The sequence below is a fragment of the Crinia signifera genome, chromosome 7 (genome assembly GCF_055691185.1).
Source record: "Crinia signifera chromosome 7, ASM5569118v1, whole genome shotgun sequence".
Lineage (NCBI taxonomy): Eukaryota > Metazoa > Chordata > Amphibia > Anura > Myobatrachidae > Crinia > Crinia signifera.
The window spans coordinates 96849751-96876772 of record NC_139223.1 but is presented as its reverse complement, the minus strand read 5'-3'; the positions used below and the strand labels follow the sequence as shown (position 1 = coordinate 96876772).

General features: G+C 46.7%; 1 protein-coding gene across 4 annotated transcripts in view; it reads right to left on the bottom strand.

Annotated features, from left to right (window-relative positions):
- The window catches only part of VPS16 (VPS16 core subunit of CORVET and HOPS complexes), an 827293-nt gene that overhangs the window by 781131 nt on the left and 19140 nt on the right, over positions 1-27022 (bottom strand). For all 4 annotated transcript variants that reach the window (XM_083153510.1, XM_083153511.1, XM_083153509.1 and 1 more), the window contains exons 2-3: positions 13201-13289; positions 5330-5427 (exon numbers count right to left, since the gene is read on the bottom strand). In XM_083153510.1, coding sequence (XP_083009636.1) covers positions 5330-5427; positions 13201-13289 — 187 coding nt within the window. The remainder of the gene's footprint in view (positions 1-5329; positions 5428-13200; positions 13290-27022) is intronic.

Sequence of the window (27022 nt, the reverse complement as noted above, 5' to 3'; positions counted from 1 at the left end):
ACCTTGCTTATCATCGGAATGGGGGGAAACACGTATCCCAGCTTGAATTTCCATTTTATCGAAAAGACATCCATAGCTAGAGCTTGTGGGTGATAAAATTTGGAGCAGAAGATCTTCACCTTGCCAAACGTCGCCATGAGATCTATCTCTGGCTCCCCAAATCTTCTCACAATTGAGTCTAATGCTTTCTTGCTTATCTCCCATTCTCCGGGTAGCACTTCCTTGCGACTTCGGAAATCCGCTAGTACATTTTCCGATCCCGGAATGTATACTGCCGATATCGACTGAAGGTTCAATTCTGCCCAAGCTAGAATTTTCTCTGAGACTGCCATCAGTATCCTGGCTCTTGTGCCACCCTGGTGGTTTAAGTACGAGACTACAGTCTTGTTGTCCGACATGACCCTCAAGTGTGAATCTGGAATGACTTGGGAAAGCCGCTCTATCGACCTCCAGACCGCCAGCAACTCCCTCGCATTGGAGGATCTCTGACTCTTCTGCCGACCAAGTTCCTTGAACTGACTTTGATTGAAGATGAGCTCCCCAGCCCGACATACTCGCATCTGTTGTCAGTATTAGGTACTCTGGATTTTCCAGCTTTGTGGATTTTAAATCCAAACTCCTTGTCCACCAAAGTAGTGACCTCCTTGTTTTGTCGTGCAGGGACACCAGCTGCTTTTCGCTGCCTTTGTCCCTTGAATAGTGAAGGAACTGCCACTGGAGAGTTCTCATTCTCCATTGGGCCCATGGTATTATGTGAATGCATGATGCCATCATGCCTAGTAACTGGAATACCTGACACAAAGGAAATCTCTTCTTTTGAGACAGCAACTTTGCTAAATGATGAATCTTCACCCACCTCTCCACCGATAAAGCCACTGAACTTTCCGGTGTCTATTCTCAACCCTAGAAACTGGATCTTTTGACGAGGTACCAGTTGGCTCTTTTCTGTATTGACCACCCATCCGTGTCTCTGAAGGAATTTGATAGTTGTCTCGATGCCACACTGGTACATGGTAGTAGGCATCTCGCAAGTCTATTGATGCTAAGAACTCGCCTTTCTTTAACCCCGTCATAATCGAACTCACACATTCCATGCGGAAATTCAGAGTCTTTATCCATGTGTTGAGATCTCTCAGATCCAAAATGGTTCTGAAACCACCTGTGTTCTTCTTCACTAAAAACAGGTTCGAGTAGAACCCTTTCTTTCTCTGAGCTTCTGGCACTGTCTCTATAGCCTCTATATCCAACAACTGTTGGATCTTCAATAGCAGCTCTTGTCTTTGTCTTAAGTCTTTTGGAGTCTTTGAGACCAGGAACCTGTTGCAATAGGGTACCTTCGTAAATTCTATCCTGTACCCATTCTTGACTATGTCCAGAACCCATTTGTCTCTTATGGTCTCTCTCCAGATCTCCGCAAACCCTAATAACCTTGCTCCCACCTTCAGTGGATAGTCATGACCTTCCTCCTCTCCAAAAGGACTGGCGAAAGGTTTGCCTGGATGTGCTGGCACTGCCTCTTCTGAAGAACGGTAGCCCCGGCCTGTAGCTCTTCGCATCTCTATAACCCTGTTTGCCGACATTCGGAATAGGGAATTTATTCCTTTTGTCTTGGGGTAACCTGGTTGATTTTCCCCCAGAAAGTTTCTGGATCATACTGTCTAGTTTAGACCCGAATAAGTAAGTACCTTCAAATGGAAGTGTAATCAGTCTATTCTTAGACCCTGCATCCGCACTCCAAGGTTTCAGCCATAAGGCCCGCCTTGCCGAAACTCCAGCTGCCATTGTTTTTGCCGCTAATGAGACCGTGTCCAGAGAGGATTCGCATAAATACTCTATGCCTTTTTGCATGATCTCCACACTCTTGATCAGGTATTGTTTGGAGATACGCTCCTCAACGTCTGTATGTAAGTTAGCCGACCACAGTCTGAGTGCTCTCACCACTGATGCTGTAGCCACGCTAGCTTTGAGTGATGTAGCAGCTGTAGAATGTACTTTACGTAAAGCATTCTCCATCTTCCTGTCCATTGCGTCTCTGAACGCCGCCCCATCTTCTACTGGGATTGTGGTTTTGGAAACAATCTCGGCTACTGCACCATCCACCTTCGGGACAAGACACCAACTGAGGAGTTCCTCATCTTTATATGGGTACATTCTCTCCAATCTATTATTTGTTCCTGTTCTTTTATCAATATTTGACCATTCCTTGGTTATCATGTCCCTAATCATCTTATGGACTGGAAAACACCTGTTCTTTTTAGACTTATCCTGAAACAGTGGATTATCTTCCTCAGTGTCTACTGGCTCTTTAAAGTTCATCACTTTATAAATTTTCTTTAGCAAGCTCTCTACTATCTCTAAATTAAATGTCCTGGAATCCTCAATTTCCCCAGGTTCATCCTCAGAATCCTCTTTCTCTATGGATTTCTCCTGGATAATCATCTGCTTCCTGTGATAACTCTGCTTGCTCCCTGGATCTTTTAGGATTTTGACTTTGTGCAAACTCTTCCTTAGACACAAATGAATTTTTCATCCATTCCATCAGATTCTTTAATAAATCTGTTTGTTCAACTTGCTTAGTGATCTTTGATTGGGCTTGCAAGCATTTCCCACATACTGTAGCTTTATCCACTGATGAGAACAGCATATCACAGGTCATGCAGGTACATGAAACAACCTTCTTCTTTGCGGTCCTCTTTTTAGGAGTAGGTGAAGAAGGCACACTATAAGCAAAAGGATAATTACTATCTATCCTAAAAACAAAACAGTCTAATGCCCATAAAAACCAGGGTTACCTCAATTGGGCATCAGCAGGCTTAGGGGAAGAAGGTAGATCCATCTCTGATCCAGCCTAGCAGACTCCCGAAAACGAGTGACAGTCTGCTGGCAACACAGGTTTAAATAGCGCGCTTTAACCCTGCGCTCTCCGCTCTGGCAAAGCATAGTATAGCCAGGCGGAACCAAAAAATCCAGCCGAGTACCCGGGGGATCACTTAGCCCGTGCACCTGTGAGCACGCTGGGCGGAAGTGCGGCATCAGCGTGTTTCCGCCCCTTCTGCCTGCGGCGTTACTACAAATCCTTTTGCTGCGATGACTGCTGTAAGACTACAGCCCAGCTTCCAGGCGCTGCTGCTGCCCCTCCGCTCCTGTCTCACCAGCGGGAGTCATCTGCCGCCCTCCTACCACGCGCGTGTATCGGCGCACTACAGGTACCAAGCGGCACTGTCTATCGGCAGCTTCCAGCTTTCTTTAGGCAGGTATACTTAGCTGTATGGCAGGAACCCAGTCCACACTCCTTACATGCTCCTCTTCTCCCCGGGCAGCTACCCTTCAGCTGAGGCTGATTCTGAGGCACCCGTTTTAACAAAATAAAACACCCTGCACTGTCTAACTAACGGAGACAGAAAGAAAAGACACAGAGGAGAGGGAGGAGGAGACTATTATACCCAAGGTGGGCGGTCCCTGAAAAACATTCTGTCTGAACTAGGAGAAGGGAGGATATCCCAGTGTTATGGCTGCCATGGGGATCGTAAAAGAAAGTGAGGTATACTGGGCCAAACACAAGGCACTTCGAGTACCAAGAGAGCAACTCCTTTCGAAAGAGGTGAAATGTAACAACATCAAAGATAAAATCCCATTTGTTCAGCAGAATCACACCCAATCCGGGCACAGCAATCTGGTTGCAAGGTATCTCTGGAAAATCAGACACAGAACTCCTTTTTGCATCCACAACCTCTATCTGTCCAAGCTCCTCCAGGGGCAGAAATCTCAGACTTACTAGTGAAGAATGACATAACTAAATTAAACAAAATTATTCAGGTGGGCTTTCTGTCCTGCAAACCAGGGTGCTACAATTGTACCGGGTGCACCACCTGTGGCTACTTAAAGTCTGGCAGTAATATCCATCACCCACACAGTTAGGGCAAAGATCCCGTCAAACACATCCTTACCTGCAGCAGACGATTTGTGATTTACTACATAAAATGCCCGTGTGGATTACTGTACATTGGAAAGACCATTGAACAAAAGTTAAGATAATGTATTATTGTTTGTAATAGAAGAATCTAAAGGAGAGATGGAGGCTGCCAAGGTAAATATTAATTGCTTCAATGCCGAATAGCTTGCTCTGCTTTTAGCGGCAAAATAAGGCAATTGGCTCAATAAATTGAACAAATAAATGGACATTTATAAAAAAGACCTTATAAAATAAAAATAAAGAGACCCCAATACACAATCACAAGTATAAAATAACCATATAATATTTAAAATGACCTCATATGCATTATGACAAATTGTTAATTGCATTATTTAATATTAATCAACTTGCAGTAGACACTGCCCACTATTTGTGGATGTATGATCTAGCATTAGGAAATGTAGTTTGTAATAGATTAACAAGAAGTACTGATTTTCCAGCATAATATTAGTGTAGGTATTTAAACATGCTTATTTAAAAACAAATATTAGATTTAGTACTGAAAATAGGGTACTTGTGTAGTTTCATGGCGGCAGGAAAATCGAATCGCATGTGATCACACGCAATGCGATGGTACTTGTGTAGTTTCACATTTCCCCTGCCCGTGGATCACATCGCACGGCACGAAAATCGCATGCAATGCAATGCAGCACATTTAGCACACCCCCACTATCCACATCACCCCGAAGTGTGGCAAGTAGAAGCGGTACGTGTCCTCCTGACCTGTTCATATCTCCACTATCCACGTCGGCGCGGAGTTGATTTTATAAACCCGAAGCGTGTCGAGTGTAGCGAGTCCCGCAAGGACTCGCTGAAAATTTGCCTGAAGCTCGTTTTCATCATCTGCTCGCCACACTTCGGGCTCTGTGGCTTGCTACGCTCGCCACACTTTATAAAATCAACTCCATGCCGACGTGGATAGTGGGGGTATGAACAGGTCGGAAGGACGCGTACCGCGTCCCCTCGCCATGGTTCAGGGTGACGTGGATAGTGGGGGTGCGATAAATGTGCTAAGTCTCATTGCATCCCATTGCGTGCAATGCGATCGTCGGGCTGGGGAAACTTTAAACTAGACAAATACCGATTTCCCTGCCGCTGTGAAACTACACAAGTACCGAAAATAGTTGCAAATTATGATATAATTATAATTCAAAAAGCCTAAACTGCAGCTATGATTATATGGTATACTATTGAGTGATAAGTTTTCCCTTTACAGGTATATCACACATTTTTCATTTTAAATTGCAATAAATATCACAATTACATACTTTTTCATGTTCACAATTATTGAAAAACCTTGGTTACTTTTACAGTAATTTTATCACCGTAAATGTAATTTTAACATAAATCACTAACCTGAATAGTGGATACAAGTATGCCAGATGCAGAATAAACCTCCAGAACAGGACGTGAACTGCTGGGTTTCTCTTTTGTCAAATAATTTTTCATCAAGGCTTCATTGGTGAAAAAAATAACAGTAAAGTAAATCAGTTTCTACATCTTTCACAGAACTATAGAATAAATAAAAAGTTTAAAACAAACCTATGAAATAGGTCATAAATAGTATTTTGGGTACCTACCGGTAAATCCTTTTCTCGTAGTCCATATGGGATACTGGGGTTCAATACTATGGGGAAAGAGATCCTCCACAGGAGAGAGGCACATAAGATTCTTCAGTGTGGGTGCACTGGCTCCTCCCTTCTATCTCCCCTTCCACTAGTCAGTTAATGAAAAACTGTTCCGAAGGAGAGCGAACTATGTGAAGAGGTTATGTGAAACATATAAAAGTGGTGAGATTCGTACCAGCACACCGCAAACAACCAAGAAAAAAACAAGGTGAACAATAATTCCTTTGATTTCACCTATTAAATGAAAACATCACAAGTGACAACCAGGGCAACAAGCCATAACGCCATTTAATAAGTGACAACCACCCACAGCAGAAACACAGCACTGAGGTGGGCGCCCCGTATCCCATATGGACTATGAGAAAAAGATTTACCGGTAGGTACCCAAAATCCTATTTTCTTTAAAGTCCTATGGGATACTGGAGTTCAACACTATGGGGAGGTCACAAAGCTTCCAGAACGGGCGGTAATGTGCGGAGACTGCTGTAGCATCGCTTGTCCAAAACTAGGAATCCTCCCTGGCCAGAGTGTCAAATTTTTAGAACTTAACAAATGTATGTTGACCTGACCAAGTTGCAGCTCTGCAAAGCTGTAAGGCCGAGACAACCCGAACACCCGCCCAGGAAGTCACTACCGATCTGGTTGAATGAGCCTTCAACGATGTTGGAAGTGTTAATCATGCCACCCCATAAGCTTGTTGAATAGTGGAGCGGATCCAGCTGGCAATGGTCTGCTTGGATGCTGGAGAACCCGTCTTCTGTGCATCACAAAGCACAAAAAGACTATCCGTCTTTCGAAACCTAGATGTATGCCTAACATACACCTTCAGCATATGGACAACATCTAGGGAAGAAGGAATTTCCGGATGAGCAGAGCTGGACGAAACGACGATCGGATGATTCAGATGAAAAGCCGACACACCTTCAGCATATGGACAACATCTAGGGAAGAAGGAATTTCCGGATGAGCAGAGCTGGACGAAACGACGATCGGATGATTCAGATGAAAAGCCGACACAACCTTAGGCAGAAGCAGGTCGTCTCTGAGAGGAAGACGCCAGGGGTCTTCCACCCGCATGGCCTGAAGATCCCCGTACCAGGCTCTTCAAGGCCAATCTGGTGCCACCAGAATGGCCTCTGCTTTTTGATTTTGGATCCTTTTTAGTACTCGCACCAGTAATGGGAGCAGTGGAAACAGGTACACCAGCCGGTAATTCCATGACCAAGTTAGGGCATCCACTTCTTCTGCATAAGGATCCCTGGTCCGTACACAGTATCTACCTTGTGGTTGAGCCGAGAGGCCATCAGGTCGATCTGTGGGAGCACCCACAGTTTCACAATGCGACCAAACACCTGGGGATGCAGCTCCCACTCCCCTGGATGGAGATCGTGGCGATTGAGGAAGTCTGCCTCCCAGTTGTCTACCCCCCGAATGAATATGGCCAACAGTGCTGTTACATGTTGTTCTGCCCAAGAGAAGATCTTGGCAGTCTCTCTCATGCAAGCCATGCTCTTGTACCTCCCTGGCGGTTGATGTACGCAACCGTTGAAACCGCTCCCCAACCTCATAGACTGGCATTTGTGGTTAACAGAAGCCAGTCCTGGATCTTAAAACAATGACCTGTCAGGAGATTGGGTGAACACAGCCACCAGTTTAGTGATAGCTTGGTCTGCGCAGATAGGTGAATTTTCCTATGCATGTGGAGGGACAACCCCGACCACTTGAGTCAGGATATACAGCTGGAAGGTTCTTGAGTGGAACCGGGCATACTGGACCGCCTCGAAACGAAGCCACCATCTTGTCCAGTAACCTGAGGCAGAGATGGACTGATAACTGAGGGGTTGCTAGCACTTTCACCACCAACTGTGGAACGGCTGCCATCTTTGTCTCTGGAAGGAACACTTTCTGTTCCGCCATGTCCAAGATCATGCCTAGAAACAGCATCCTCTGGCTCTGTACCAACAAGGACTTTGCTAGATTCAGAATCCACCCGTGGTCTGACAAAATCTGCTTGGTCAGTTGGATTGCACTTCTCAAGGCCTCCGCCGATCCTGCCTTGATTAGCAGGTTGTCTAGGTATGGTATAACATTTACCCCTTGAAATCTGAGGAGGGACATCATCTCCACCATAACCTTTGTAAATATGCCCGGAGCCGTGGACAGTCCAAAAGGGAATGCCTGGAATTGATAATGGTTGTCCCCCGTGCAAATCTTAGAAACATGTGTGTGGGGGCCAAATCGGGATGTGTAGGTAGGCATCCCTTACATTTATGGAGGCAAGGAACTCCCCTTCTTCCAGCCTAGCAATTACTGAACGGAGTGACTCCATTCTGAACTTGAACACCTAAAGATATGGGTTCAAGGATTTTAAATTTAGAATAGGCCTTACCGACCCATCTGGTTTTGGCACAAGGAAGAGGTTTGAATAATAACCCTTTCCCTGTTCCCGTGGCGGCACCGGTAGAACGACCTTTGTCTGAAGAAGCCTTTGTATTGCTCCTTGAAGGAGCATCCAATCCTCCGGCAAAGGCCGGAAAAGCCGATCGAAAATATTGTCAGGAAGGGGGCCTGGCAAACTCCAGCTTGTAGCCCTGCGAAATAAGACCCCCGACCAAGGAATCTAGGCATGAGGCATCCCACACATGACTGAATTGTGACAGTCGAACCCCCACTTCGAGAACCTCACAAGGTGGGCAGACCCCGTCATGTAGTGGCCACGCGGTCCTGATGTCCCGAGGAACTGGCCATTCTGAACTTACCTCGCATGCCCCTGTTGGCATTGGAGGCACCCCTGGCCTTTGAGCGGAATCTGGACCCGCGAAATGACTGCTGGATAGGTCCTGTGAATGGACGTTTCACGGCAGTGGACGCCGATGGGAGGAATGTGGATTTGCCCACCGTAGCCTTATGCCTGGTACACACCAGGACGACAATGGGCCCGATCCCATCAATCTAGATCCAATTCCAACCAATTAGATCGGTCGACATATATGGTCAGAGCCCTGACCACATCAAGAAGACGTTCTTCTGATGACAAGCTGTTGTATGAGAACGCCGGAACTACTATCTCCTGATTGATGTGAAACCTGGAGATGACTTTTGGAAGGTAGGTTGGTTTCGTTCTTAGGACCGCCCTATCCGGGAAAAAGGAAAAGAATGGAACTTTGCAAGAAAGTGCCGACAGATCAGAGACCCGGCGGGCTGAAGAAATGGCCAGGAGAAAGACAGTCTTTACCGTAAGCCATTTAAGATCCACTGAACGAAGCGGTTCAAATGGATGCTTAGTTAATTCCCTCAACACAATGGAAAGATCCCAGGGTGTTGTGGGAGGTACATAAGGAGGTTGTACGTGAAGCACTCCCTGAAGAAAGGTACGAACATCCGGGAGGAATGCAATTTTCCTTTGAAACCATATCGATAGGGCCGACACTTGAACTTTCAAGGAGACCAGTCTCAGACCCAAGTCAAGGCCCTTTTGAAGGAAGGCCAGAATACGGGCCACCTTGAAAACCTTTGGGTCATAACCCTTTGGTGTGCACCATGTGAAATAAGAGTGCCAGACTCTGTAATATATCCTGGAGGATGCTGGTTTGCGTGCCCGGAGCATGGTCCTGGTAACTCTGGTGGAGAAACCTTTGCGTTTCAACAAGGAAGTGCCACGCCATCAAAGAGAGACGTTGAGGGTCCGGATGTAAGCAAGGACCCTGACTCAGCAGATCCCCTCGGATGGGCAGAGGGAATGGTGGCTGGGATGACAGCAACTGCAGGTCTACATACCAATACCTGCGAGGCCAGGCCGGAGCTATTAGGATCAGGTTCCCACCTTCCAATTTGAATTTCCTGATCACTCTGGGAATCATGTTGATTGGCGAAAGGCGTAAGGCAGATGAGACCTCCACGGGACTGACAGGGCATCCGTAAAGCACGCTTGAGGATCTCTGGACCTCAAGCCGAATCTGGACACTTTCTTGTTGTGTCTGGATGCCATTAAATCTATGGCCGGTAGGCCCCAATGCTCTACCAGGAGAGCAAATAAGTCTGGATGGAGTGACCACTCCCCCGGATGAATGTCCTGTCTGCTCAGGAAGTCGGCTTCCCAATTCAGTACGCCCAGAAGGAATACTGCTGACAGGGCCTGAAGATGTTTCTCCGCCCAGGAGAGAATCCTGGACACTTCCTCTAGGGCAGCTTTGCTGCGGGTTCTTCCCTGGCGGTTGATGTATGCCACCGCCGTGGCGTTGTCCAAATCCGGATTTCGACCAGATTTGGACTGGTTTTCCCTTCAACAGATCCAAAGACTGACTTAGGGCATTGTGGACTGCCCGTAATTCTAGAATGTTGATCGGAAGACGGGACTCTTTGGGAGACCAAACGCCTTGCAAGGATCGGGATCCTACTACCGCCCCCCAGCCTCGCAGGCTGGCATCGGTGGTGAGTATTGTCCATTCTATGAACCAAAATGGGCGCCCTTTGGACAGGTGATTCATTTGGAGCCACCACTGCAGGGATTCCACTACTTGAGGAGTCAATATGAGGAAAGTGGACCTGATGTGGTGAGGAAGGCCATCCCACTTTCTCAAGATGAGTTGTTGAAGAGGGCGAGAATGGAACTGAGCCCATTCCACCATATCGAAAGTGGAGACCATGAGTCCCAAAATTCTCATTGCCTCGTGGACTGAGACTTGTGGAGCTTGGAGAAAGGACTGTATCCTGTTGTGCAGGGATCTGCATTTGTCTGTTGGAAGTGACATCCGCAATAAGCGGGTATCCAGGAGCGGGTATCCAGGAGTGCTCCCAGGTGCAGCATTTGCTGCGAAGGAGTTAAGGATGATTTCTCCCAGTTCAGGATCCATCCGTGTGTCTGGAAAGTTGAAATTGTTGTCTGCAGGTGTGACGACAGAATCTCCGGAGACTTTGCCACCACCAGGAGGTCGTCCAGGTATGGGAAGACCCGGATGCCCTTCTTGTGGAGAAGTTCCGCCATCACCGCCATGATTTTCGTAAAAACCCTGGGGGCTTTGGCCAATCCGAAGGGCAGAGCCCGGAATTGGAAATGGTGATCCTGAATGGCAAACCTGAGGAATTTTTTGTGCGCCAGTGCAATGGGGACATGCAGGTATGCGTCCCTGACATCCAGAGAGACCATGAAATCTCCTGCTTCTAGAGCAAAAATTATTGTCCGCAAAGTTTCCATCCGGAACTTGGACACTTTGACCAGCTTGTTTAGAGCTTTCAGGTTTAGAATAGGCCTGTAGGTTCCATTTGGTTTGGGAACAAGAAACAGAGTGGAGTAGTAGCCCCGCCCCCTTTCGGGTGATGGGACTGGGATGATGACCCGAGATTGTAACAAGGTCTGCAAGATTTGTAACAGGTGTTGTGCCTTGTGTGGGTCGTGAGGGAGCCCCGTGCAAAAGTATTTTCGAGGAGGAGGCTTTAGGAAAGATATTGAGTATCCTTGTGATACCACTTCCCTCACCCAAGCATCCGATGTTGTGGACAGCCATTGGGGTGCGAAGTGAAGAAGCCTGCCTCGCACCTGGGGGTCCCCCTGCAGGAGGCGTAACCCGTCATGCCGCAGGTTTGTCGGGTTTGGCGGGGGCCTGTATAGTGGCCCAGGCCTGCTTAGGCTTGGCCTTAGCTGCCTTAGGTGGTGCATTCCTGTTATAGGACTGTCCCCTGGCCTTACCCTGGGGGCGAAAGGGCCGAAAGGAAGGAGTCCTAGCCTTTTGTGGCAAAGCAGTGGGAAGACAAGCTGTTTTAGCAGCTGCAAGGGACGCCAAAATTTTATTAAGCTCCTCCCCAAACAGGTTATCACCCTTAAAGGGGAGTACTTCCAATGTTTTCTTGGATTCTACATCAGCTTTCCATGGACGCAACCATATAATGCGGCGAGCCAGGATAGAGCTAGCAGATGCCCTGGCTGCTAATGAGCCTGCGTCAGACATTGCTTCCATGATATATAGAGCCGCTTGCCTGATGTGATGTACACACATTTTTGCTTCCTCAGAAGCATCAAGTGGGAGTTCATCCTCCACTGTCTGAAGCCAGGGCAAAATGGCCTTGGCCGCCCAAGTGGCTGCAATAGTGGGCCTCTGGACTGCGCCGGTAAAGGAAAAGATGGCCCTGAGAGACTGTTCTAAACATCTACCTGTGGGATCCTTAAGGACCGACCCAGAAGTGACTGGCAGGACTGAAGGCTTTATTAACCTTGTTACATGGTGGAGGTATTTCCCAAGGTTTACAATCCTCAGGTGGAAGAGGATATCTGGACAGAATTTTTCTTGGGATGGTAGACTTTTTGCCTAAGGCCTTCCATTGCTCAGTTCTAATCTCTGTTAAATGGTCAGAGTGAGGGAATTGTGCCTTAATGACTTTCTGTTTCTTAAAAACATCTCTTGTCTTGGCAGTGGGCTCAGGCTCATCTGAGTCCGTCAAAAGTACATCCCTGATAGCATAAATGAGAGCTGCCACATCAGGAGTCTCTGCTTGTTTTGTGGGATTAACAGGTGCGTCTGCTTCCTGCAGGCACCAACAAAAAACTGATTACATGAGCCTGGGCTATAGGGTGGATTTCAAAAACCTTACAACCAAAACTGAGTGGTGGGTCTTCCAGTCTCTTCCTCATGCATATTTATTTGTCCATTAGTGAACTTATCACTCAACTTTACATATTTACATTTGCTTTAATTAGCGATACACTTGTACAGGTCTCACTTGCTGTGCATTCGGGTATCAAACAACACTCCTTACTCACTAACCTTGGTCAAAAGGATTTGTGACGAAAATGTTTTGGAAGTTACAGAAGCTTGTGGTCAACAAATGGTTCAATGGACTGGAGGTAGCAGAGTACAAGGTACTTCAAAGTTGGGTACACACCTTAAGATAGTCTGATAGCAACAATAATATGGGACAAAAAGGGCTGTTCAGATAAACTGGCTGAATCAAAATTAATTAACCAATTTATCTGAACAACCATTTTTGTCCATTTTCCAGCATTTGGGAGAAAATGGTTGATTGACATTTTCTCCCATACATTACCAGATTTGTGTTCCCATCACACATAGGGCCTTATTTTGGTTCATTCTTTCTGACAAAATCCTTCTTAGATGGACAAAACCATGTGCACTGCAGGGGGGGCAGATGTAACATGTGCAGAGAGAATTAGATTTGGGTGAGTAATTTTGTTTCTGTGCAGGGAAAATACTGACTGCTTTATTTTTACACTGCAATATAGATCTCACTTTGAAGTAAAACCCCACCCAAATCTAATTCTCTCTGCACAAGTAACACCTGCCCCACCTGCAGTGCACATGGTTTTGCCCATCTAAGAAGGATTTTGTCAGAAAGAATGAACCAAAATAAGGCCCATAGTAACATAGTAGTTGAGGTTGAAAAAAGGAGGTACATCCATCGAGCTCTACTTTTTTGTGTGTGCAGGTCTCACTAAAAATTGGAAAGATCTATCTTAAGGTGTGAACCTAGCTTAGCTTGTGGATATATATGAAAAATACTCAAATGAAAGGTGATTCTTGAATACTCTCATAGCTTTATTAAAACTTAAAGCATGTATTAGGCAATTATTAAAAGTATATACTATACCTATTGATCCTCCATATGGACCAACTGCTACAAGACAATCTTTGAATTCTTCTTTAATATCCCATTCCATTTGGTATAAATCAAATTTACTGCAAGAAATAAAATGACAAGTATTTATTTATAAATATATGGGATAGCCAAAGTGAAAGCGCTAAGTAGACTGGACTAGAACAAAAATGTTGTTACAAAATGGATCCATTCTGCTTGCAGGCACAGCTAGAATTATTTATAATTGTGTTAAGACAGTAACCATGAGCCCAAATTTTTCAATGGGAGATAACCCTTAGTAGTAGGGCAAAAATACAACCAATCTTGTTTGCGCAGATACGCAGTTTCCCAGAAGCTTAATAGCCCCCACATTTACTTAACTGAGTACATTATATTTTACTCAATACAAGTGCACACAAATATTCATATCTTGCAGAAATATGAACATTTAGGAAACGTGTATGGGTAACTTTAAACTGGCACCAGGAAATGGCTACTTTGTTGTACAGACATTCCTCACTTAACGACCAGGTTCCGTTCCTACGACCCAGTCGTTAAGCGAATTGCTTGTTAAACGAACCTATATAACACCCCTTAAGACTTCTGAGACGTGGGTCGCTAAACAGGCAGGGCAGGTCATAACTGCGAGAGGGTAGGCGGGCAGGTCGTAAATCAGAGCAGGCGGGGTTGTAAGTCTGAGGAGTCACAGCACGGATGCTAAATGAAGGCCCAGGTCGTAAGTCCGGTTGGTCGGTAAACAGGTAGGTCGTTAAGTGAGGAATGTCTGTATATGTGGTTACTCTAACACCTCCTGTGTAGTGTTGGCTGATTCCCGCTGATCCCTCACTATGGGGGTTATTCTGTTTGGTACGGTGGGACCGTATATAGTTGGATCAGGCTTTTTTTTCATCTGCGCATGCGTATCTTTTGCAATGCGCATGTGCGGCGACTGCACACCGCTCACGGACGGGTCTCTCAGTGCGAAAACCTGTCCGCAAGAGTACGGTCATTGTGGGCGGCATGTGGGCGTTTTTATGAGAGCGGCCGGAATAATAAGGAAAACTGGGCGTAAACATGGGCGTACACACAAAATGCACGGTGCCACAACCGCCTTGATCGGCAAACGCACCGTGCATTTTGGCCCAAAAACAGGACGACGTCAAAGATTGCTCCTGACCACCCCTACAGATACCGCACCCAAGCGGACGCTTGGGGCTGCTAATTAACGCTCATTACTAGTCAAACACATATACCTGAATGTAATAAGCAATGCTGCAGGCTATTAAGTGAAAACCATTATTTCACTACCTGCAAGCCACACACAGCCCTCAAACACATTGGAAGCTTATCTTTCTACACTTCAACATGTAAAGGTTGGTTTAATTTTAGGTAATATTCATTCTAATACCTGGTTATATATGTCCAGGTAGTTATTTTATATCCATCTGCACCCATTCAGAAACTGTTTTTTTCTACTTTAAAAAGCAGGACACTCAATTCACAGGAGTCGACATGTGTCAACTTTTTCACTGTAAAACAAACATACCAGTTTTTTATTATGAAAAAGACACATAAACCACGTCTAAGAGCAACAATGATGTTTTTGGACTCAATTTCTACTTGCAATGGTGGAGCAATGTCCTAAGGCCATGGCCACTATTTTGCACACAATCTGTATTTTGTTTTCCAAGAACATACACTATGCACTTTCATATCTGCTATGAAATTTATGTAGCACACTCTGTATGTAAGATGCCACCAAGCATATTATTGCAATCACATATATCTCTAACAAAGGATCCCAACATCTGCCTATCACACTCTAAAGTCTTATTTTGAACAATATTAGAACATGTTTGCACACAAACCATTTTGTCATGCTAGGTCGACTGACACATCTTTAACACACTTGTACCAAGAACTATGGGGAGTCATCACTGTTTGTTTTTGGAGGACACATATGCATTCCTACACAAATTTCACTTTTCCCCCTTGTTTGCCTACCTCACCCACTCCATGAGGAACTCATTGTTCTAATTATGGACATAATTTAGTACATACACACAAACACAAACATGACTATTTAAAAGTTAATCCAATGTGGGGACACATAGATAGTGAGTTAAGTGCCACATTAGAACATAATATATATACACATGTAATGAGGGTTAAAATGTTTTTTTATTACAGTGTTTATTAAGTTAGTCAATTTAGTTAATAGGAATCAATCATGAGCTTAATTGGGACAAATTAAGTAATTGACACAATTAAGCTTGAAAGGGAATATTTGCAGGCCCATATATGTGAAGGGTACGCCACTGTGCATGGGCGTACACTGCCTCTCACGATCGGTGACACATGCTGAGTTTACCATTGAAAAAGGCAAGAGACCCGTCCATGCACTGTGGCATACGCTCAGATATACGGAAGGTGTCGGTGGGAATACAGATGAGATCCATCCGTGCACTGTGGCGTATGCTCAAGTGTACGCCACTCCCCATTGTCGGGGTCTGTGACCGTCCGTGTGCGGCTGTCGGTGGGCGGGCTTGCGCTCACCATGAGCGTACAGAAAACGCACGGTGTGACGGACCATACGCACGTTTCACGATACCAACCAGAATAACCCCTATGAACCAGCCTGTACGGAGTACAGAACTCAATCAACCGGAGCCAGAGAACAGAATAGTGTTTGGCAGCAAGATAGTTATTCCTTACGTGCCTTTAAAAAAAAGTCCCTTGCAAAAAGGTTCTTGGAACACAATAAAAGTATACAGATCACTGAAGTACAACCCTCTCTGGATGGTCAGATGCATGTTCTTATACAGCCACATTCTAATCATACCTATAAACCACTTCGACTAGGAGACAAAATAAAAGAGTATCTCTTAAAATAGAAATACAACTCAAATACCACAATCAATTGGCAATTGTTTTCCTCCTCTTTTTTTATGATGGAGGAGGAAGAGGAGGGAAGAGAGAGAGAGATTGAGAGAGAGAGAGAGCGCGAGAGAGAATGAGAGCGCGAGAGAGAATGAGAGCGCGAGAGAGAATGAGAGCGCGAGAGAGAATGAGAGCGCGAGAGAGAATGAGAGCGCGAGAGAGAATGAGAGCGCGAGAGAGAATGAGAGCGCGAGAGAGAATGAGAGCGCGAGAGAGAATGAGAGCGCGAGAGAGAATGAGAGCGCGAGAGAGAATGAGAGCGCGAGAGAGAATGAGAGCGCGAGAGAGAATGAGAGCGCGAGAGAGAATGAGAGCGCGAGAGAGAATGAGAGCGCGAGAGAGAATGAGAGCGCGAGAGAGAATGAGAGCGCGAGAGAGAATAAGAGCGCGAGAGAGAATGAGAGCGCGAGAGAGAATGAGAGCGCGAGAGAGAATGAGAGCGCGAGAGAGAATGAGAGCGCGAGAGAGAATGAGAGCGCGAGAGAGAATGAGAGCGCGAGAGAGAATGAGAGCGCGAGAGAGAATGAGAGCGCGAGAGAGAATGAGAGAGCGAGAGAGAATGAGAGAGCGAAAGAGAATGAGAGAGCGAAAGAGAGAGCGAAAGAGAATGAGAGAGCGAAAGAGAATGAGAGAGCGAAAGAGAATGAGAGAGCGAAAGAGAATGAGAGAGCGAAAGAGAATGAGAGAGCGAAAGAGAATGAGAGAGCGAAAGAGAATGAGAGAGCGAAAGAGAATGAGAGAGCGAAAGAGAATGAGAGAGCGAAAGAGAATGAGAGAGCGAAAGAGAATGAGAGAGCGAAAGAGAATGAGAGAGCAAAAGAGAATGAGAGAGCGAAAGAGAATGAGAGAGCGAAAGAGAATGAGAGAGCGAAAGAGAATGAGAGAGCGAAAGAGAATGAGAGAGCGAAAGAGAATGAGAGAGCGAAAGAGAATGAGAGAGCAAGAGAATGAGAGAGCAAGAGAATGAGAGAGCGAGTGAGAGCGGAAGAGGGGAGAGAGCGTTAATGAGCGGGCGGAGGGGGGGGGGGGGGAGTGAGAGAATAAGGGGGGAGAGAGAGAATAAGGGGAGAGAGAGACTGTTTCTTGGAACCTCCTCTCCCTTTCCACATCCCCTTGTTTCCTTTCATAATAGAAGCAGTGCTGTGTACTGAGAACCAGAGCACATAAAATACTGTACCAAGTTAATCAATTGGGTTTTTATAATTTAATGAACGAGAATAAAAACAATAAAAAAACAATGTCAGCTACAATATGCAGATCTAGTGCTAATTATAATGTGCCCAGTTTTAAAACATATAAGTAACCTACAAGTGAGTGTGTAACTTCAACAAAAGAGTTGCTATTACTTTAAGAGGTGCAGCCATGCTCAGCAACTAAACCAGTAAATTAACTGTTTTTAAATAGCATACATTTATTTAAATATTTCCATTAAAAAAATGATCTTTTGAAGTGCACTTAACATTACTATTAATAAGACATACACAGGACAAACAACATAACAAAATATATACTGCTGGCATTAATTCTTATATGAGGCTTTTTTTACGTGGCTTAGATATTTTAGAGGCATCCGGCTAATAAGTCTCTTTAGAGGCAATGGCAATTTCTTTATAGTAACCAGTCCCACTTGTGATTTAAAGTCTCCAGTGGCTCCTTATACAGGCTTTACCAAATAATTGATGCTGTAAACTCAGTCCTTCCATATATTACCAGAGATGCGCTCTGGACAGAGTGTGAGGAGAACTGCTGCCACAATGATCTAAAGTCCCGCAGGTGATACTATAATCGGAGGTGCTTGCCATGTAGCAGCGGGATCTGGTGATGAAAAAGCTCAAAACGCGTTTTTCCGCCTGTGTGTATAACTCGGCGGCTTTTTCAATAAGTAACCTGCATTGTACCAATGGCAGAGGTCCCAAATAGATGGAGTCCCAACGATGGTAAATATCCTGGGTGTCGCTAGAGGGATCAGTCCTAGGTGGAATGGTGGACCAATCTGTAACCTCACTTGAATTTACGACCAGTTTGTCCAGGATAGTAAACCACAGACATCCAAACGTGGAGACCAAATGGTCAGATCAATAAGCAGGAAGAAATCAACCAGCACTGTATCTCTGGCACATGGATGGACTCCAAATGGTGGTAAGTGTCCTGGGTGTCGCTAGAGGGATCGACCCCGGCTGGAATATTGGACCTCATATGGATATGCAACCAGTTCCTCCAGGATAATAAAACCAAGGACATCCAAGGTGTTTCTTTTTTTTCTTTTACATTTGACGTTTAGGGGACTGACCATCCCCCCATAAGCAGCAGCCTAAAGCAAGCAACTCCTGATAGAAGTGCTCTTTTTTAACTATACATTAAAATCAATCTAGTGCTGTGTACTGTACCTAGAGTAGCGAGTCCCAGCTACTATTATCCTGTCAGGAGCACTTGCAGCAGCCTCTGGTGCCCCTGTCATCAGAAACATGAGCAGCGGGCCTCGCGGTGGGTTTTACGGTTAGATATACTGGCAGCAACGGGCCACATCATTAGCTCATGGAAGCACCTGCAGCAGCCAAAGTCTCCTAGTTTTATCACTCCGGGTGACATGCATGGGCATAGCCGTGGACAACTCACCCGGGTGCTGCTGTATCAGAACGGGTCCGTGGTGCGGCTATTTCAAAACGGCTTGCACTACTCTCGATTGGCTACCGAACCACAAGCTCCATAGGGCTTGCAAGTTGCCTTGAGCATTGAAATAGCCACAGACCTGTTCTGATAGAGCGGCAGTCGGGTGAGTTGTTCACCACTCTGCCTGGAAGCTGAAATAATGCAAGCCATCACTCTGCCCGGGGAGATCTGCTTCCTGACAAATCTGGGCACCAGGAAGCAGAATCTGGTCGCCACGCTGACCTGGCCCCTGGGTTTTGTCGAGCCCTGATCTACAATATTATACAAAATTTCTAGACAAACTCCAGTTTACACAAATAAATGGCCATATATCCATTGTGTATAACAAAAAAATTGTGTCTTGCTTATGTATTAACTCCAAATGGAAGAATTTAAGTTATGTCTCCCGATGACACTAAAACAACAACTGGTCAAAATAGGATTTTGGGTACCTACCGGTAAATCCTATTCTCGTAGTCCATATGGGATACTGGGTTCAATACTATGGGGATAGAGATCCTCCGCAGGAGAGACAGGCACATTAAAACTTTCAGTGTGGGTGTATTGGCTCCTCCCCTCTATCTCCCTCCACTAGTCAGTTAATGAAAAACTGTGCCAAAGGAGAGCTATGTGAGGAGGTATGTGAACAAATAACGTGGTGAAATTCTCACAGCACACCCAAACCAAGCAGAAAAATAATAAAATAGGTGAATCATAAAAACTTTTGAGTACACCAATAACTGTTGAACAATGTCAATATACAGTATGACAACAAGCCCTAACATTGTAAGGAACAGTGTCTTAGAGCAGGAATGCGGCACAGAGGCGGGCTCCCAGTACCCCATATGGACTACGAGAAAAGGATTTACCGGTAGTTACCCAAAATCCTATTTTCTCTACCGTCCAATGGGATACTGAGTTCAATACTATGGGGAGGTCCCAAAGCTACCAGACCGGGCGGGTATGTGCGGAGTCTGCTGTAGAACCGCTTGTCTGAACCGGGAATCCTCCCTGGCTAGAGTGTCACATCTGTAAAATTTTACAAATGTGTGATGACCTGACCAAGTTGCAGCCCTGCACAGATGCAGCGCTGAGACCCCCTTGGGCAGCCGCCCAAGAAGTCCCTACAGATCTGGTGGAATGGGCCTTCAATTACGGTTTTAAAGGGACAAACCAGCCTTTGCATAGGACTGTTGAATCATGCGTCGAATCCAACGTGCTATGGTCCGTGTAGATGCAGGAGAGCCCTTCTTTTGCGCATCATACAGCACAAAGACAGTAAGGAACAACAATAGGTTGGTTGAGGTAGAAAGCCGACACAACCTTCGGTAGGAACTGCGGCCTAGTCCTGAGCTCCGCCCTATCCTCATGAAACACAAGGTAAGGGCTTTTACAGGACAGCGCTCCTAGCTCAGACACCCGCCTGGCTGATGCCAAGGCCAGCAGGACAACAGTCTTCCAAGTAAGATGTTTTAACTCAGATTCCTCCAAAAGGAACAAACCAAGAGGACTTGAGAAAGGTTAGAACTACATCCAGGTCACAAGGCGCAGTGGGTGGCACAAAGAGAAGCTGAATCCTCAGTACCCCTTTTAGAAAGGTTTGAACCTCAGGCAAGGCCGCCAGCTTCTGTTTAAAAAATACAGACAGAGCAGAGATCTTGACCTTCATGGAACCCAATCGGAGACCCAAGCCGGCTTGAAGAAATCTTAACAGATTGTTAAGACGAAATACAGCTGGTGGCAAGGTATATCTTTCACACCAGGCTATGTATTTCTTCCATATCACATGACAGTGAGAAGCCGTGACTGGTTTCCTGGCACGCATCATGGTGGTAATGACTGAGGGATGTAGGCCCTTTTGGTCTAATATCTGCCGCTCAACCTCCAGGCCATTAAACGCAGCCGCTGTAAGTCCTGAAAGACGAACGGCACCTGGAGGAGATATTTTCTTAGAGGAAGACACCACGGGTCTTCCACCTGCATGGCCTGAATGTCCCCGTACCAGGGCCTTCGATGCCAGTCTGGTGCCACTAGAATGGCTTCTGCTCTTTGATGCCGAATCCGCTTTAGCACCCACGCCAGTAATGGGAGCGGTGGGAACAGGTACACCAAATGGAAATCCCATGACCAAGTCAGGGCATCCACAGCTACCGCCCCAGCATCCCTGGTCCGTGCACAGTACCTGTCCACCTTGTGATTCAACCGTGAGGTCATGAGGTCAATCTGAGGGAGCCCCCAAAGATCCACGATGACACTGAACACCTGAGGGTGAAGTCCCCACTCCCCGGGGTGGAGGTCGTGACGACTTAGGAAATCCGCCTCCCAGTTGTCGACTCACGGTATAAATATCGCTGACAGGGCCTTCACATGGTGTTCTGCCCTGGAGAATATCTTGTTGGTTTCCCTCATACAAAGCATGCTCCTCGTTCCTCCTTGGCGGTTGATATAAGCAACCATAGTTGCATTGTCCAACTGGACCTGCACCGCCCTGCCCTGTAACATAGGCGCCGCCTGTAAAAGAGCGTAGTAAACTGCATGGATTCCAGTGGAGACCATCTGCCTTGGAGACGGACTCCCTGTATCACGGCTCCCCAACCTCTTAGACTATCATCCGTGGGTAACAGAAGCCAGTCCTGGATCTGGAAACATCGACCTGCCAAGAGATTGGGCGAATTGAACCACCACTGCAGGGAGAGCTTGGGTCTGTGTTGACATGCAAATCCTCCTGTGCATTTGTAGGGGGGACCCCGACCACTTTGTCAGAATATCCAGCTGAAAGGTTCTGGAGTGAAACCAGGCATACTGGATAGTTTCGAATAAAGCAACCATTTTGCCCAACAACCTGAGGCAAAGGTGTACCGAGACCCGAGGGTTTGTTAGGACCTCTCTTACCAGTTGCTGTATTGCTGAGGCCTTTTCCACTGGCAGGAACACTTTCTGCTCCAGAGTCATGCCCAAGAACACCATTCTCTGGCTCGGGATCAACGAGGATTTTGGTATATTTAAAATCCACCTTGATCAGCAGGTCGTCGAGGTAAGGTATTACATTTACCCTTTGAAGCCTGAGAAGGGACATAATCTCCACCATGATCTTGGTAAAGAAGCACGGGGCCGTAGACAGACCAAGGGTAGTGCTTGAAATTGGTAATGGCTGTCTCCCAGCACAAATCTTAGAAAGATTTGATGAGGGGGCCAAATCGGGACGTGCAAGTAGGCGTCTTTTACGTCCACGGAGGCCAGGAACTCCATTTTGAATTTGAACACCTGAAGAAAAGGGTTTAGTGACTTCAGATTCAAAATGGGCCTTACTGAACCGTCTGGTTTTGGGACAAGGAACAGGTTGGAATAGTATCCCTGACCTTGTTCCTGCCGTGGCACTGGTAGAATTACCTTTGACTGGAGGAGCTTGTGAATCGCTCCCTGTAGGAGAACCCGATCCTCCATTGAGGCTGGAAGGGCCGACTTGAAATAACGTCGGGGAGGAGGCCTGGCAAACTCCAGCCTGTAGCCTAGTGAAACAAGACTCCAGGCCCAGGAATCTAGGAACGAGGCATCCCACACCTTGCAAAAGTGCGACAGTCGAGCCCCCACCAGAGATTTTCTCATGGTGGGTGGACCCAGTCATGCAGCCGGCTTGGAAGAAGCTGCGGCATTTGAACGGTCCTGATGACCTGAGGGGTTTGGCCTTGGGGAAGAACTTAGACCCGCGAAAGGACTGCTAGGAGGGACCTGTGAAAGGGCACTTTACAATAGTGGGTGCCGACGGGAGAACGTGGATTCACCTGCCGTAGTCTTGGATATCCAGTCATCAAGCTCACTACCAAAAGAGCCTTTCACCTGTGAAAGGGATGCTTTCTACACTTTTTTTAGAATCCACATCAGCCACCCACTGGCGCAACCACAGTGCCCGCCGGGCCGACACGGCCATTGCAGAATTCTGCATGTTTATAACACCCAATTCCTTCTGTGCCTCACAAAGAACCAGTGTAGTTTTCCTGAATATGATGCAGATTTTCACCTACCTGAGCCACGGACATGTCCCCCAACAAACCCTCCTGGATTTGCATGGACCAAGTATAAATGGCCTTAGCCATCCATCAACTGGCCAGTACTGGGTGTTGGGAAGCCCCGCTAGCCGTGTACATGGACTTGTAGACCCCATTCCCCCGGATGGAGGTCATGGCGGCTGAGAAAGTCCGTTTCCCAGTTGTCCACTCCGGGAATGAAGATGGCTGAAAGTGCCACTGCATGAATCTCTGACCAGGCAAGGATCTTGGTGGCCTCCCTCATGCATGCCCTCCTCCTTGCTGATTCAGGTATGCAGCGGTCATTGCGTTGTCTGTCTGGACTTGCATCGCCTGACCTTCCAAGAGGTGGTGAGCTTGTAACAAAGCGTAGTAAACCGCCCTCAGCTCCAAGTTGTGGATATGGAGCTTTGCTTCCAGGTGCATCAATTTTCCTTGAAAATGCACCCCTTGAGTCACTGCCCCCCAACCTAGCAGGCTGGCATCTGTTGTCAACAGGGTCCAGTCTTGGATTCTGAATCTCTGTCCCGCAAGGAGGTTTGGAGCCACCACTGCAGAGACTCTTTGCCGAAAGGCAGATTAACCTGTGCATGTGAACATGAGATCCGGACCACTTGCTCAATAGGTCTCACTGGAACACTCTGTAGTGTCATCTTCTGAACTGGAGGGCCTCAAATGAGGCCACCATCTTTCCCATCAACCTGATACACAGGTAGACTGACACCTTCTCTGGGGTCAGCACTTTCAACAACAACTGGTGAAGTGCGGCAATCTTTTCCTTCAGAAGACCCTCCTCTCCACTGTGTTCAATATCATCCTCAAGAATTGGAGACACTGAGTCGGCACTAGAGAGGACTTGGGTATGTTCAGCATCCACCTGCGGTCTGACAGTACACATCTGGTAGTCTTTATTGCTACATGCAGGCGCAACTCTGAATCCCTTTCAGGAGCAGGTCGTCCAGGTATGGGATTATGTTTATCCCCTGTGTCCTTAGAAGGAACATCATTTCCACCATCACCTTGGTGAACACGCGTGGGGCAGTGGACAAGCCAAACGGCAGGTCCTGAAACTGGAACTGCTCATCCAGAATGGCGAATCTTAAATACGTCTGGTACGTGAAGGTAGGCATCTTTCGCGTCTATGGACACCAGGAATTCTCCCTCCTCCAATTTTGCAATTACCGCCCTTAAAGATTCCATGCGGAACTTGAAGACCCGAAGGTAAGGGATTAGAGATTTTAGATTCAGGTCCGGTCTGACCGAGCCATCCGGCTTCGGTACCACAAAGAGATTGGAGAAGTATCCTTGGTTCCGCTCCAGTGCCGGTACAGGTATGATTATCTGAGCATGTACCAATTTTTGCACTGCTTGCCTGAAGATGCTGTGATCCTTCGCAGTTGCTGGGAGTCCAGGCTTGAAGAACTTTTGAGGGGGCAGACTCTCAAACTCCAGCTTGTAACCATGTGAAATAATATCCCTGACCCACAGGTGGCTGCAATATTTCAACCGAGTCCCGACCGCGAGAATATCTTGTGGTGGGTGGAGCCTGTCATGCAGAGGGCTTGGTCGCAGCGGAGCTGGCACTACAGTCCCGGTTGAAAGGGGCTGTTATTTTTCTGGATTTACCACGAGCACCCCTGGTGGCGCTGGAGCCACCTCTTGCCTTAGGCCCTAATTTAGAAGTCCGAAAAGACTGTTGGCCAAAAGGGACGTCTTACCAGTGGGGACGCCGTAGAGAGGAAGGCATGACTTGCCAGACGCAGCCTTAGAGGTTAAGTCGTCTACTCACTCCCAAACAATCTGTCCCCTGTGAAGGGTAGATTCTCCACACTGCGCTTGGAGTCTGCATCAGCGACTCACTGCCGTAACCATAAGGCCCATTCTGGCCGACACAGCCATAGCTGAGTTACGCGCATTAATGGCGCCCAATTTTTTTTGCCGTGTCCTGGATGTGCTGCAGCTTTTCAGCTACCGTGGCCACATCCATGTCACCCAACAAACCTTCTTGGATTTGGTTGGCCCAAGTAAAGACGGCCTAAGCCATTCAGCAACTAGCGAGCACTGGGCATTGAGATGCGTCGCTGCCTTATATATATAGCCTTAAGAGTGCCGTCTAGTTTCCTGTCTACCATATCCTTTAAGGTAGAAGTCCTCAGGACAGGGAGTACTACCATTTTAGATAGGCGGGACACCATAGCATCAACTACTGGAGGAACCTACCAAGCCTTTCTTCCATCAGGTTCAAAGGGGAAGGCAGACTTAAAAGACTTAGAGACTTGGAAGCGTTTCTCAGGATTTTTCCAGGCTGCTTAACACGTCCTCTAAATCAGACTGTTCTGGAAACACCACATCTGGTCTCCTACCAGAGACAAAGAAAGGATCCCCTTCTGTAGGAGCAGCCAGAGGTAAATCTAACACCTCTCTAATCACTAGGATAAGGTTCTCTGTGCCCTGGATAGGAGGCTGAGACCCCTGAGAGTCTTCTTCAATTTCTACCTCCTCCTCACCATTATCTTCCCCCTCCTCTGTATCAGGGGAAATGCCCGCCAGTGCCCATTTATGAGACACCCCTGGCATGGGTGTTAACATATCCACCCTAGCAGTAAGCACAGATAAATCCTGTTGTAAATGCTTGGTCTGTAATGCATTCGCTGCAAGCTGTGATGAGACCGTCTCCAGCATAGCTTTCATGCTGGTGGCCCATGAGGGTACCTGTTCAGCCTGTAAAGACCCACTACTGAGCTGTGGTGACATGCATTGCTCACAAGCAACTTGTGAAGTAGAGTTTGGAGCAAAGTTGTTTCTGCAAGTCATACAAGTTTCTCACCATTTTGGAGAAACAATACAATATTTATTCCTGTATGTATATCACCCCCTAGACACACTCAAACACATTTAGTATGCAACCAAGACAGTGTTAAAACAGATAGTAGCTATGTGTTTGCTCTATCTTCTAATATCTGTACAGACACGTGTGTGCACAATGCTTAAATAGCAGTGGGGGGACACTCAGAGGATATGGGGACACCAGCACCCTGTAACCTAGCCCTCTAGATCGGACTGGTAATCAAAGGCATATAATTTACTTGCTGTCTCTGCTGTCAGAATCTCTCTCTCCCAAAGCTGCACCACTGAGGAGTTATTTTCTGCTGCTGTAATGGCCTCCACAGCATGAGACTAAGCCGGAAGCAGTGTATAGGCGCACTGGAGGCTCTAGTCCCGCTTTGAGCTAAGCCATGTAATGGTGCCTGGGCTATACTAATATTTAGATTGGCGCCTGCAGTAAACAGAGAGTTAACTGCGCAATCGGAATATGCCCTGGTGGTCCAGTGGCAGTCCCTGACATCCAATATAAGCGGGGGCTGTCAGCGGTCCCTGTGCAGGGAACCGCCGCCACCGCCATCTTGCCACACATGAACCAGGGTACCCCACTGTGGGGACCCCGCCCGTGGAAAGGCCGGCAACTGTCCCTTTCCCCGGGAACCCACGAAGCAGGGAAGCTGTTTAGCCCAAACAGCAACCCCAAAATAATAAAAAAAGTAAAGTAAACAGAAGAGAAAATCTCTGGAGCTCCAGGAGTGTGCATCCTCTCCTGAGGGCACATTTTCTAAAACTAGCTAGATGGGGGAGCTAGAGCGTAGGAGCCAGCACACCCTGGTTGAAGAAAATCATATGCCTGTCTCCTGTCGGATGACCTCTATTCCCCAATGTATTGAGACCTCAGTATCCCATATGAATGATAGTGAAATGGGCAAAACCATGTGCACTGCAGGTGGAGCAGATGTAACCTGTGCAAAAAGAGTTAAATTTGGGTGGGGAGTGCTGAGACTGAAATCTAAATCGCAGTGTAAAAATAATGCAGCCAGTATTTACCCTGCACAGAAACAAAATAACTCACACGAATATAACTCTCTCTATACATGTTACATTTGCCCCACCTGCAGTGCACATGGTTTTGCCCATTTTCCAAACAAATTTGTACTGAGCTCAGATCTGAATAAGGCCCTATGTGTATTACAGCCTATGTGTGGCAGCTGAACAAGCCTATGGGTAAGACTCAGATGCACTGAGGGGGACCTGTACACCAACAACCTAGCTCCCAAATTGGAGAGAGCTGGTAACATACATAAACCACAGAGGATTATATATACTTGCAGTTATTAACCCTTCACCAAGGTTAAAAGCAGCAAAAACCTGTGCTGCCACTGCTGCAGAACTCC